This window comes from Leptopilina boulardi, unplaced genomic scaffold (genome assembly GCF_019393585.1).
Source record: "Leptopilina boulardi isolate dan_hultmark-lab unplaced genomic scaffold, ZJU_Lbou_2.1 LbouV2_316, whole genome shotgun sequence".
Lineage (NCBI taxonomy): Eukaryota > Metazoa > Arthropoda > Insecta > Hymenoptera > Figitidae > Leptopilina > Leptopilina boulardi.
In genome coordinates, this window is record NW_026137881.1 from 2,157,043 (window position 1) to 2,171,549 (window position 14,507).

Sequence of the window (14,507 nt, forward strand, 5' to 3'; positions counted from 1 at the left end):
GACGAACGTTTTTGACAGGATACAGGTTACCAGCGATGCCTTGGAGCTGGTTAGGAGCTGCGGCACCATCAGCGGCAGCAGCAGCGGCAGTTGCAGCAGCCGCTGTTACACCATCACCAGCAGCAGCACCCCTTGTTCTTACACCAAGAGCCGCGGCGAGACGGAGGTACAAACAAATCTTTAAAAAAAAAAAAAAAACCCCTTTCTTCAAGAAAATCCTCTATTTTTTTTCCCAACCCCTTTTTTTGCTGCCGTTATATAATATTCGTATGCAATTATATGCTACCATATTAAATGTCCTCCAACATTCCCCGTTCTTTTTTTTTTTGTCATGTATACAAAACCATCTCACACCCTCTCTTTCTACTTAACCTGTACTGCCTCTTTTTCTTCTTATTATACTTCTTCTCGTTATAATACATCTCCTCTCGTGCTCCAGACGCTCACGCGTGCAACTTAACCCCGCCAGCACCACCCTATATATGTGTATATGTATAGTGTACTTGCAAGAACCCTTGAATTCTGTATTCTGTTATAGCACCTACACGAATTACACAGGTCTTGCATTCGTTTCACGTTATACATATACAAATATATATATTTAGTTGACTGTTGACACTGTCGAGACCCTTTTTTTTGTCAAAGGCACGCATCGTTGTATATAAAATCCATTTCCACGAAAAACCACATAGTTTCTAGTTCTGCAGAATTTATATTTATTTTGTGATCAGAAGTGTCATTTATTGTCTTGTTTTTTTTGCAGAATTAATTAAGAAACTAGAGCAAAAAGGTTTTTACACCCAGTGGAGTAATTATTTACTTACACCCAGTAAAAGATTTTACTTTTCATTTTGAGAATTTATTTGAATCAAATAACAATATATTTGCCTCAGAGTCCTAATAATCTTTTTTATTTCAAGTAAAAAATTTAATTTATCACAAACAAAATTTTATTTAGTAGAAAAATATAAAGAAACTCCCACTAGCCATAGAGAGTGATAACGATTTTTCTTTTCTGTTTTTGTCGTCTTTTTTTCAGTATAAGCGATTAAAAATATCTGCTAAACACAAAACGCATGCGCAGATTGAATTTATTCATCCGCCATTCATCTCTCACCTGAGTTGCAACAGTTTCTCCGCAAGAGCGCTAGTATCGTTGACTAAGAACGACTTGAACAGAAAAGAAAAATTGTCATCAAAATTTTTATGATTGTATCAATAGATTTTTTTATTTTTATTTTTTGAATCAACAAATTGACAGAATTTATTTTTAAAACAAATTTTTACTTAACAGAATTCTTATATTTATCGAATTTTTTATTGTACAGAATACTTAAAACGCCGCATTTTTATTTGTCCGAAATTGCAAATGGCCGAACAAACATAACCTATAAAATGGTTTTGGCGCGAGTTTTAAATTTCGATCAATCACAATTTTCTCGATAATTTTTGATTGGTTGACTTTTAAAACTCATAAATAAAAATTCGTCGTTTTATGAATTCTTTAAAATAAAAATTCGGTGCCTAAAAATTCTGTTAATTAAAAATTCTCTAAAAAAAAAGAAATTTTGATAAATGTTAATTAAAAGATTATCTAAAATCGTAATTTTATTTTTAATATGGTTAAAAATATTTCGTTTAAAAACTCCTTCATATAATTTAATAATAATTTGTTAAAATTTCGTTAGAAAAAAAAAGTTGGTTAAAAAATTATATTAATTGCAAAATAATAAAAATATTCTAACTATAAAGTAGAAAGGTTAAAGTTAAATCAAAAAATAATTCTTTTGATTTAACTTTAACCTTTATAACTATATTGCTATATAAAACATTTTTTTTTTTTTTTTGCCGAAATTTTAACAATTATTTTTTTGGTATAAACAAAACTTTTTTTCTGTTTATATATACACTGAAAATAAATTTAATTCAAATAATCGTTCACTTAATAATCAGTTTGACTATTATCAAATAAATATTTATTTGTATTAAATAATTGTTATTCAAGTTAAGTAAATGGTACAGAAATACGGAAAATATTTAATTTAAATAAAAATTATTATTTGGTTGAAGTAAATATTTATTTGATAACAGTCAAGTAACAAAAAAATAAATAAATTTTGAAAAATCACATTTTGCTCTGGTTTGTATTTTTTTTATTCTATACAAGAAATATATTTTTAAATACAATTAAATTTAATTCACATATATTGAATATTAAATTATTCGAATGAATTTCTGAATTTATTTTATTTATAAATATTTCGCATGATAAATGTAACTTCTGTGTCGCAAATTAAACAAAAACAAATGTTTAATCAATAATTATGATTAAATTTTAACTATGTTTTGTTGTTAACCCCTCTGTTGGAATGTGCCTGCTATTTTTTTGCATCATCACGCTCTATAGAATTTGTCCTAATACACTGACATAGGCAGAAAAAAACAATATAATACTTTTATATAGTTTTCTATATTTTTTATTGAATGCTCAATGATTTAGTGAGCTAACACTGCACTCACTGCAAAACTTATTATTATTGTTGAGATTGTTGATGTTTCTCCATTGCGGATCTCTTTCCAGATAAGTTATATAATATATAATATATCAAATTTCTCGAATTTCTATTCAATCTTGAAGAGACTATCCAATATCAAAATTTTCCTTTAATAATTATTATCCCTTATTTTAAAAATTGTTTCTTAGAAATTTATTCTATTCGAGACGCATGATTGTATTTTAAAAATCATTAGTTGGAATTTTATATTATGGAATTTCATTTGTCATAATTATTTTTGAGCCGAATTTTTATTTGTTCGAATTAGTATTTTTGCAAGAATTTTCATTAAAACGATTTTTTTCTTTGAATTTTTATATAATCAATTTACATTACAATGAATTACATCCTTTGAAGGCAAAAAAAATACAAATTTAGAAAAATAATTGTACATTTATTACGGAATGACCCCAAAAAAATTCAAAAAAACAGTTATAACTTTCAAACAAATTACCGGATCGTTGTGAAATTTAGTATTTATGTTCTTTGTAATAAAAAACACCCCTTAAAAGGAAAAAAATTTAAAATTTAGAAAAGAAGCGCATAATTTTTATGGAATGTACCTCAAAAAAATCCCAAAAAAAAACGGTTATAACTTCTAAAGAAATTAAAGAATTTTTATGAAACTTGGTAATTATGTTCTTTGCGATAAATGACATTCTTTGATTGCAGAAAGATACAAATTTAGGAATAAAAACGTATATATTTATTACGGAATGACCCAAAAAAAATCAAAAAAACAATTATAACGTTCAAAAAAAATTGACAGATCGTTACAAAACTTGATAATTATTTTGTAGAATTTTCATCAAATAATTAACAAGTTTTCATAACGATTCGATAATTTTTTTGAAAGTGAATACTGTTTTATGGAAATTTTTTGGGAACATTCCATAAAATGATTATGCGCTTTTTTTTCGAAATTTGTATCTTTCGGTAATAAAAGAATGTTATCTATCGCAATGAATATAATTACCAATTTTTGTAATGATTTAATAATTTTTTTTTGAGTTTATTAATTATTAATTAATTAATTAATATTACATATTAATTTTAAAATTTTAATTTTTTTTAATTTTTAATTTAATTTTTAAAAAATTTTTTATCTTTCTGCAATAAAAAAATGTCATTTATTACAAAGAACATAATTACCAAGTTTCACAACGATCCGGTAATTTGTTTGAAAGTTATAACTGTTTTTTTGGATTTTTTTGGGGTCATTCCGTAATAAATGTACATTTATTTTTCTAAATTTGTATTTTTTTGCCTTTAAACGATGTAATTAATTGTAATGTAATTTGTAAAGTGAATTTTCGCTTATATAAAAATTCTGTAGTATAGAAAATCGTTTTGATGAATATTCAGCAAAATATTAATTCGAAGAAATAAAAATTCGGCTAAAAAATAATTATGACTAATTAAATTCCATGAAAATTTTAATGATTTTTAGAACAAAAAAAATCTCTTCTATTCATTAAATTTTTGAATTTCATTGAATCGAAAAAGAAATCAGAATCAATATTTCAGTCAGTTAATATTGTATATTGTAATTTACAAAAAAAATTTTAACGAATTTCTCTCTTCATGATTTTGGAAAGAAACTCAGAAATAATTATTCTGTAAAATATGCCAGCAGCCTCAATTCTTGTATTCGATATACAACGATGATAAAAAGGTAGGCAAATTTTTTGATTAAAAGAAAAAAGAAAGATGCAGTTTTAATGATTCGTGAGAATTTTTGCTTTTTACGTGTGTTGAAAAATTTCTAAAGATTCCATAGATTTTGACGAGTCAAAAGAAGCTAAAAAAATAGTATCCTGATTATTGTTATTATTTTCGTGAGTCATTTCATCATTTTCAATACCTTCAGCTTTATTCAAAAGATTACGATATAGAAATCCTGTTCCAATTATAATTAATGGAAAAATAATACCAAAAAGAAAGCACATAGTTATTTTACAAATGATAGTTCTCATTAAACCTCTATATAATTCCATTTGTCTATTATTTTTATTATTATCAATTTCATATGGAAATTTCCATTTTCCTATTTCAATAAATTTTCTTCTATAGTCAACATTATTTTTCCATTCGCTATTATTTTTCAATTGAAATGTTTTTATGAAAATGGAACTTTGACTGGATTCCTCACTTTTTTCTGAACTATTATCTCCTCTTTCTATTATTACTATCGTTTCTTGTGATATTGATTTAGATTCATCTTCTGAATTTATTGCTCTGTATGGTTTTATTGTTAAAAATTCAAAGTCGGAGATTTCTGTTTTTGTATTTGATGATATTTTCTTGTATTTTTTGGATGATGGGTGTAAATTTTCTAATTCCATGGTATTTTGAGAAATTTTCCCTTTTGATGAGAGAATTTTTTTTGACAATTCTCCATTTGTATTTAGCAGATTAGCATTTTGGAAATTTTCCCTATTGTCTGAAAATATATCTACTTGTGATTTTTCAATTAAAGAAATTTTGCAATGTTGCGATGATGTACTTTCAGAAGTTTTTGAAGAACGTTGAAAATTCTTTGCTAAAATTGATGACGATTTATTTAATAAAATCTTGAGTTTAGATAATTTAAAATCTTCAATTTCTTTTGTTGAAAGAAAATTATTTTTTGTACAATCAACTGTGGCTTCTGGTCTCTTTTGATCCTCTATTTTTCCACTCGAATGTTTTAATAAAACTTCCCTTTTCGTTGAATCATTTCCCTTTATTGATTCATCAGAATTTGTCACCGAATTCGGTAAATTGTCTTTTTGGAAAATTTGCAAAGACTCATTATTTCTTGTTTGTGAATCCTTTGCATCGGAAGAATTTGAAGATATAGAATTATTGGACATAATTTTTGGAGGATTTATTAAAAAAAATAAAGATTTGTTGAGAGGAAAATAGAACAAATTTTTTTCGGGGGGTTGCTGCTTGATGATGATGATGATGATGATGAAGAAGCCGCTGTTGCTCTGCTACTGATGGTGACGTTGCTCCTGATTTTAGAAGCTCGACAAGGAATCGGCTGAACTGAAATTGAAAGAAAAAATCTTCAGTAAACTACAAGGTAGGCCATTTGTGGCATGTTTGTTACAGCTGCTGCACTAAGAGGAGTTTCTATTCAACGTGGACGAGTTGGTACAGCTAGAGCAGCATTTCCAGCAAGTGCTGCTGCACTTGCACTTGCCAGGAACCCAGGGCCACTTGCAGCTGCTGCTGCAGCAACGGCCCTGCATCCATTTGCACCTGCGTGAGTATTTATTTTACGCACAAGAAGAGAGCATCAAATTTTGAACCCCAAAAAGCTTTCTGCACCAAAATTACAATTTGTTGAAAATTTCAACATTTTTGAATTTTGAATTAATATTTTGCAGAATTTTCATCAAAACGATTTTCTATATTCAGAGAATTTTTATATAAACGAAAATTCACTTCACACAATTTTTATTTGTTCGAATTTTCATTTAACATAATATGCATTTAAAAGAATTTTTATTGAGTAGAATTTCATTGCCTAGAATTTTTTCTTTCAGATGAATTTTCATTTGTTTGAATTTATTATTTGATATAATTTCCATATAATCGATTTTTCATACTGCAGAATTTTTACTTAACCAAAAAATTATTTAACAGAATTTCTAATTTATAGAATTTTCATTTGTCCGAAATGGACAAAAGGAAAGGAACAAACAATCGATTTTTAAAATCAACTAATCACAATTTTATGGATAATTTTTGATTGGTTGATTTTAAAACATGATTTAGAATGATTGAGTAGAAAATATAAAAAAACATATCGACACAGAAATCTACCTCACCGACGGCCGGTAAAACAGTTGTTTGAAAAATGACAGTATAAAAAATTACCGACATAGGAATCTACCTTATCGATTGATGGTAAAGAAAATTTTGGAAAATGAAAATATAGAAAATTATCGACACATAAATCTACCTTACCGACTGATGGTTATATGGAAATTTTATCAAATAATAATTCAAAAAAATGAAAATTCATCTGAAAGAAAATTATATGCAATGAAAATAAAAAAAAATTCCAATTTTTGTGACCAGTTTTTTTTTGGAAAAAAATCCAAATAAAATTCGAGTTCTTCTCAAAAATTAAGATCTTGTTATGTATCAGAAAAAAAAGAAACTCACCTTAATAATTCCACATTAAATCAAAAATTTTCTTTTTCGTTTATCTGAAAAAAAATAACTTTTTTTGAAATATTATTAAATTAATTACAAATTTGTACAAAAGTAAAATTGTAATTTATTTATTTTCTTTTATTATTAATTTAATTATTTTTTTCTTTAATTTTAATTATTTACAATTTACTTTAATTATCACAGCAGTTAATATTGAAAAAAAAGTCATAAATTTGATGATAATTTAGACACACGAATAAATAATATTTCCTAATATTCAAATGACAGTAAATTGAATTGTATTATATCAAATTTCTAAATATGATTTTCGTTTAAATTATAATGTTAATTTGTAATTTGGTTAAATAGAAATTCTTATACAAATAATAATCTGATTAGAGGATAATTGGAATGAATTTATATATATTATCAGAGCTAAATTCAATCTAATTAATTGTTAGGAAATATTCACGTGTTATAATTTAATTGGATAAATTGATTTATTAGAAATTGAAAAACTTTTAATTTTTATAAAAGCGAAATTTTTTTTTTCTCAATTGTCTTTCTTTTTATATTATTTTTAATGAAAAAAAAATTATTATTTTTCTATAGTGATAGAAATAATTATTTTCAATTTTCTCATTTGTCTTGTAATTTTAGCAGAAAATATCACATAATAACTTCGTGTGTAGATATAAAGTTTGTTGGCCAATATATACTCACTGTGGCAAATTGCACGTGCTCGTTAATATTGTATCTGTCGAATTTATTGCACATTGCACGTTTCGCACTTAGTCTAACCTTTAACTTTTTAAGAAGTTAGCAATTCAAGAGAGTGAAGTCAGGAATTAATTTTAAAAAAAAAGTACAGAAACAGTAAAATGTCTACTAAAAAGTTTCTTTGTTTTGATTTTTTTAATTTTTCATCCAATAAAGAAAAATTTTTTTAATAAAATATTTTAAGATATATATCAAAAATTTAATATTTTATTTAAATTTTTTGTTTGAAATTAAATTTTTTGTTTGAAATTAAATTTTTTTTAAATCGAAAATTTATTACAAAAAATTAATTATACCAATAATACAGTAGTAAAATTAAATTCTTGAAATTGTCAAAAATTATTTTTCAAAAAGGGGTCGTCGCGAGGGAATGAAGGAAATTGAGAAATAATTAGAAAGTGAAGCTAATGTCGTTTTCTTAATTTAATTTCAGTGTCTACTACGATCCCTTCCTAGCAGCTCACGCAGCGACGCAGGACCCTAACTACAGGCTACAGGTGAGATTCCATTTCCGGTTGAGTATAAAGACCGGAATTTTGAATTTATTTCTCTCTCTTAAATGACAAAAAAAAAAAGAATTGATTTATGTTTTTTTTTTGTCTGAAAATTTTTGATAAAAAAAAATTGATAAATTTTTTTTATATACTCGTTCGTTTATAATACATTTTAAAATATTAGAATTTTTTTAAAATTCGAAATTTTTTTCTTTTTTTTTTTTATTTACTAAATAAAGACAATATTTGTTTACCACTCGGAATCACAGCTGGAATGGCCGCAAGCAACAGCTGACGTTAGTTGACACGTTTTTCCAGCCTTGCATAATAATAATGATAATGATATAGGATATGTCACTATATATCTATCTCGCTAAATCGTCCTCCTTTGTCGCCTTTTTAATGCTGTATGTATGCGAAATCATGCCGCATCCAAAAAAAAGAACGTCAGATTAAAAAAAAAATAAATTTTTTTTGTCCCGATAAGCATGCAAGTAGCGAGAATTTTAAAATATTATGAGCTTTTTCACAAAAGAACCATATTTGGATACATTTTTTTAGATATATTTTAAATTTTAATTAAATTGATCTGTACGATTTTTTATGGGTTGAGATAAAAATATTTTAGTTGGAATTTTTTTATAATTTTTTTTTTGTAATTCAAAAAGGGGTAAAAATAATAACTTTTTACTATTTTTTGTTAAATTGGCATTTTATAAATTTATTAAATTATTTTTTTTTAATTATTATGTTGTTACCTATAAATTATGTTATAAATTATTATTTTATAAATATAATTTTTTGTGATCTGCAATTTTGGAAAATTCGACCTAAAATGTCAAAAAATTTCGATTTTTGATTTTTTATCCCACATTTTGGATCAGTCATTTTGAATTTTTTAAAATCTGACTTCAGAATTCAAATTATCAGCTATCCGAAAAAATTCCTAAATAATTTTTATTCAATAGATTCTTTTATTTTACTAATATTAATTATAAATGTAAAATTTGGAATTTTTTTTTTTTTTTAATTTTTAGGGAAAGTTTTAATTCATCGAAATTTACAAAATTTTTAGGGGTGCCAATTTATTTTCCAAATATTATTGAAAATTTTTAATTATTCAATATCATAAAAGTACAGAAGGGAAAATTTTTCTTTTCTGTTTACCTGTTTATATGCGTAAATAAATAAATAAAAATAATGAAACAAAATGTTTTAAATAAATATAAACAAAAATTAATAATAAAACAAAAAAGTTTTTAATAGAAAAGAATAAAATTTAAATTCCTCTCATAATTTCAATTATTTTTATTTTCAATAATAAACGGGTTTACATAAAATTAAACTATCTATTACTACAATTTGTACTGTTTAACTTAAAATACAAAAAAAAAAAATGTAAATACAAAAAAACGGAAATTATTAAATTATTATTATTGTTATTATTTTATTAACCGGAATTATTTTTCGTTACTAATCTTTTTTTTACATTTTTTTTTCATGATTCTGAACAACAAAATATTAAATTTAAAAAAAATCCGAATTTTTTGAAAACAAAAATTAATTTTCTTAATTAAAAATATATTTCTAAAATAGTTAAAAATTATGTTTCTACAATTTTTCATAATAAACTATGATTTTTACATAGGTATTATGGAGTGTCAAATAAAAAATTGGTACCTCTAAAAAAAAGTAAATTTTGATTGATGATTCTTTTAAAATTCAATTTCATCTTCAATTTTAATTATTTTTCATTGTCAATATTTTTTAATATTTTTTTCCCCCATGATTCTAAACTATCAGTCATATATGGATTGTTAAAAATTTTCTTCTTTTTCAATAAAATAAAAATTTTAAACTGTTAAAAAATAATTTAAAAAAGAAAATTTGTATAAAATAATTTTAAATCCTAAATAATCTCAAAAAAAATAGGATAAATTCGCCGTTTTTTCTTTATTCCAGATCACATTTTTAAAAAATAAACGCGAGTATTATTATTTTTATATTTACTTTTTTTCAAATAAAAATTTACTTTTCACAACTACTCTTAAAATACACAGAAAAAAATTTATTTGCTTCAAATACTCGATTACTTGACTATTATTAAATAAATATTTACTTGAACCAAATAATTTTTATTTGAATTAAATAAATTGCATTTGAACCAATAATTTTTAAAAATTCATTTTTTCATATAAGAAAGTTTATTCGTCTCAATATTTATTTGATAATAGTCAAGTATTCCAGTATTTAAATCAAATAAATTTTTTTTCAATGTAAAGACTGGCATTGATTTTACAATAACTATAGTAAAATATTTAAATGTATAAAAATTAACAATTAATGTTAATTTTAAAATGTAAATTTACATTTTTAAATAAAAAAATATTATTATTATTATTTAATTTAAATTTAATTTAAATTTAATTTTCTGTAAATTTTATTAATTTTTTTAAGCGATTAAAAAAATTAAATTTGAAATAAAAAAGTAGATAACAAATTTTTATAAATTGTCTCCATTTATGGTTCTATTTTCTAATCTTTTTCACAAAAAAAAAAAATCTTGGACATTGAAGCATGCTCGGTTCATCTTATATTTTGTCATCTTGAAAGTAAACTCACACGATATAATAATTTACAAAAAAATTCATAAAAACACAACGAAAAATATTATAAAGTATAGAAAACAGAAAAAATTATTCTTTTCCAAAAGATTGAATTTTTCCTTTATATATTTTATTTTTCATTCTCTTTTTAACGAAATCTTATGATAATAATTTTAATACTAAAAAAAAATTTTAAGAAAATTTTTCACATTCATTAATAAATGGTATTATAAAATTAAAACGTAAAATATTTGCCAAAATAAATAAGACAAAGGAAATGACGTTTTGGGCAAGAGGAATAATCGTGATGAATCTTAATGGATTTTTGTTTTTTTTTATTTATTTTATTTATTTATTTTTTTTTTTTGTTAAAAAAAAGTAAAATGAGTGGACGAAAGAAAAGAATGAAGGAAAGGAAATTGATTTATTTAATTCAGTATATATAATTGAAAGTAGAAAAAAAAATAATTAAAGAAAGAAAGCAAAAAAAAAAAGAGAAAAAAAATTGTAAATGTCCCTGATTGATTTAATCAAGAGTGGCCTATAATTGAGATTTCGGAATAGGTATTGGGCTTGACTATTTTCAGGAATGCCATTTGTGTTTCAGGCAAAAGCGCCCGCTCTCGAGGTAGGAATTACAGTTTGCCTGTATTTATTTTCCTTCTCTGTTTTTTAATCTCTGTTTATTATTACCTTGTATTTTTTTTTCGTTAACTTTTTCCTTAAAAAAAAAAGTAAACAAAACCTGTGTTTGTTCGCATCATATCCGAGTTATATTCTATATTTATATAGAGAGAAAAAATATATATATTTCAAAAAACAGTCGACCCTTCTATATATCACGATGCGTTATATTGCCCTTTTTTTGGCTAGCTTTTTATTACATTTTTCTCCTTTTTACTGGGATTCATCACAGAGTCAAGTCAGTAGCTTTATAAATACCAACGGGGTGTTTTTTTTCAATCTTCACATTTTGCACGGGAGTTCCTTGTAGATAGCGTGTATTGTCGAGCAATTAATGTTATATCAAATTTTTATTTTGAAAAAAATCATTTTTTCGTAAAAAATTATTTTTATTTGAAAATTTATTTTGAAAAAAAAATTATTATTTTTTTGCAAAAAATTATTTTTTCAGAATCATTAATTTAAAAAAATAGATTTTACTAAATTAAATTAAAAAAAAGTAAATTCAACTAATTTTTTTTTATTTAATTTTAATAAAAATAATTTTCTAAAAAAATTAAATTTTCGTGACGATTTTTTTTTTGAAAAATTTTATCTAACATTAATTGCCTAGAGGTTTAGAGTTTTTTCATAAATTATTATTATTATTGTTGGCTTGAAATATTGGGATTCGAATTTGGGCCTTTGATATTTTACGCATCGTTTCAATTTTCTGTAAATAATAATTTTCCGGATTGAAAAAAATTAGCGTTTTTTCCCTCCCTTTAATTAATTTGTTTCCAAAGTAAAAGAAAAAAACGTTTTGCGCCACTGATTAAAAAAAAAAATTATCTACTATTTTTTTCTGTTTCGAAAAATCAGTTGCGAAATACGATATGTTTTTTTTTGATATTGCATTAGAACACGGTTTTTGTAAATAAGTTTCTAAAGCATGATTAATAATTAGAACAAAAGTAGATTATAAAATTTAAAAAAAAGGGAATTAAAAAAAAATTAGTGCTTTGAAAAGAAATTCCGGTGATGGATCAGAATTTCTATTTTTTTTTAGAAAAAGAATTAATTCTACATTGAATGAATGAATCATATTAGAATAAAAACAGGCCTCGGTTCGACTTTAAGACACAAAAAAAGTTATTTTAGTCTATTTATATTTAAAAAAAAGTCGATTTTCTTTATTTTAACAAAATTTAATTGGTTAATAAATATTTTACTTTAAATAACTAATGTTAATAGATATTAAATTCATTTTATTAATTCTGTAATAAAAATAATTCTATAATGAATATTATCAAGAAACTTTATTTCGAATATTTCAGAATCAAACTAATTGTAAGACAAAATTTCAAAATTTTTTTTAACTAGAACAAATTTCTAAAAAAAATTCTTAATGTTCCACTTTTATAATTTTTTGAAGTTTGATTTAAGTAATTTATTCGAATTATAAATTTTATCATAGTTTTTAGTTTTGATGTTCAAAAAAATGTCAGGCAATACTTAATCAAGTTTTGCAGATTTTTAAATAAAAATTTTCGAAGAGTTAAAGTTAAAATTTTTAGATATAATTAAATTTCAAGAGATTTTGTTAATTTTCAGTCAATAATTAAATTTTACAGAACAAAAAATAATTTATCAAATAATTTTAGATAACATTTTTTAAAAGTAATTGAATTTTCAAAGATTTACAATTTTGATTTTTAAAATTAATTAAACTTCAAGTGATTTTTAATTAAAATTTTTTTTTGATAATTTCACAAAAAAATTTATTAGAAATTGCAAACAAAAATACAATAATTTGAAAACAATTTTTAAGTGAAAAATAGTTTCAGATAGTTGAATTTTAGATTATTATTTAAAATCATTAAAAATAATTGAATTAAGGTTACAATTGAAATTATTAAATTTCAAAAAATTTTAGATTGAAAATTCTAGAAATAATTAAATTTTAGAAGCTTTTAAATTAAAATTTTTGAAAATAATATTGAATTTCACAAAAGATTGTGTTAAATTTCCGACAATAATTGTAATAAGAGAAATTTTTAGTGATTTTAGTTGATGAAGAATTTATTAGAAATCACATAGAAAAATTGAATTTCAAAAGTTTGTAATTAAAAAAATTGAAATTTCGAAAAATATTATAAAAATCATTAAAAATAATTGAAATTTTTGAAAATAATTAAATTTCAAGTGATTTTGAATTAAAAATTTTTGGTAATTTTTTTTTAAATTTTAAACAATTATTAAAATTCATAAAACTTTTAATTGAAAAATATTTTTCAATAATTAAATTTGTGTGTTAATTTCATTGAATTATTAAAAATAATTAATTTAGTGAAGAATTTTAGTTAAAAATTTGTTAAATAATTTTTTTAAAAAAATGTAAAAAAAAAGTCGAAAAAGTAGCATTTTATTAAAATAAGTCTAAAAAAGTCGTTTAATCCGAGGCCTGTAAAAACGTGAAAAATCTCAGCATTTATTTTTTGGTATGATTTTGAAAATTTTCTAAGTTTCCGCTGTTATAAATACGTTTTTTCTATAATTCTTGAGCGCCAATAAATTTACGAACCATCTTTCTGCCAAGTCAAAGACGCTTAGCTTGGACTTTCGTAAGACAGTTATAATTCATCTATAAAGTCTTCATTCTCTCAGAAATGCTCGCCACGATCAGGTAGTAATAACTTCATCGACAATTTTTCCACAAGACAGCTATCAGCGAATCTAAAATCTCTACCTGATTGGTTCCCAGAATAAAAAAAAAAAAAAAGGTCAGAGCGATAACATGATCAATAAATTTTTATTTCATGTTCAACGAGATTTTTTTTTCACCGATAGTGTAGATGTAAAATACAGTTAAATCGATTTTCAAATTGTCAAAAAGGTAAAAAATGAAAAAAAAATTAATTTTAAAAAGTAAATAGATTAGAAATTATTTTTTTTTTAAATGTTAATTTCAAATAGAATAGGAAATGGAATATATATAGGTTTTACTAGAATTATTTGAGGCAGATGTTCCGACTTTAGATTTCGAGAGTTCTAAGAGCAAAAAAAAAAAAAATAAAATAAAAGAGAAAAAAAAGTAAATTAGCCAAGATGGGAAAAAAAATTTCTAGGTCCTTGCTCAATTGAAGAAGGATTTCACGAGCGCAAAAAGTTCAAGTTTCACTCCGAGGGAGCGTTAAGAGTTCGCGTGTTCATTGCTAAAAATGAAGGATTCTCGAGAGCAAAGCCACTTTTTTTTG

At 23.5% G+C, this 14,507-nt stretch overlaps 2 protein-coding genes across 14 annotated transcripts in view; one reads left to right on the plus strand and one right to left on the minus strand.

The window, feature by feature from the left end:
- LOC127283950 (RNA binding protein fox-1 homolog 2) overlaps positions 1–14,507 on the plus strand; it is a 410,297-nt gene that overhangs the window by 378,227 nt on the left and 17,563 nt on the right. For 5 of the 12 annotated variants that reach the window (XM_051309148.1, XM_051309153.1, XM_051309154.1 and 2 more), the window contains 3 exons: positions 5,655–5,808; positions 7,921–7,984; positions 8,251–8,277. In XM_051309148.1, the coding sequence (XP_051165105.1) occupies positions 5,655–5,808; positions 7,921–7,984; positions 8,251–8,277 (245 nt within the window). Of the gene's footprint in view, positions 1–18; positions 167–5,654; positions 5,809–7,920; positions 7,985–8,250; positions 8,278–11,194; positions 11,216–14,507 lie in introns of all 12 variants that reach the window. The other 7 variants (XM_051309145.1, XM_051309152.1, XM_051309149.1 and 4 more) reach the window with 5 other exon arrangements.
- Positions 4,108–7,501, minus strand: LOC127283954 (uncharacterized). 2 transcript variants are annotated; one of them, XM_051309160.1, is made up of 4 exons: positions 7,431–7,501; positions 6,717–6,760; positions 4,420–5,588; positions 4,108–4,356 (listed from the first exon to the last, which is right to left on the minus strand). In XM_051309160.1, the coding sequence occupies exons 3-4, from the start codon at positions 5,408–5,410 to the stop codon at positions 4,301–4,303; spliced, it is 1,047 nt and encodes a 348-aa protein (XP_051165117.1). In that variant the 5' UTR covers positions 5,411–5,588; positions 6,717–6,760; positions 7,431–7,501; the 3' UTR covers positions 4,108–4,300. The 2 variants fall into 2 exon arrangements, with proteins under 2 accessions (XP_051165117.1, XP_051165116.1); XM_051309159.1 differs by having other exon boundaries at positions 4,108–5,588.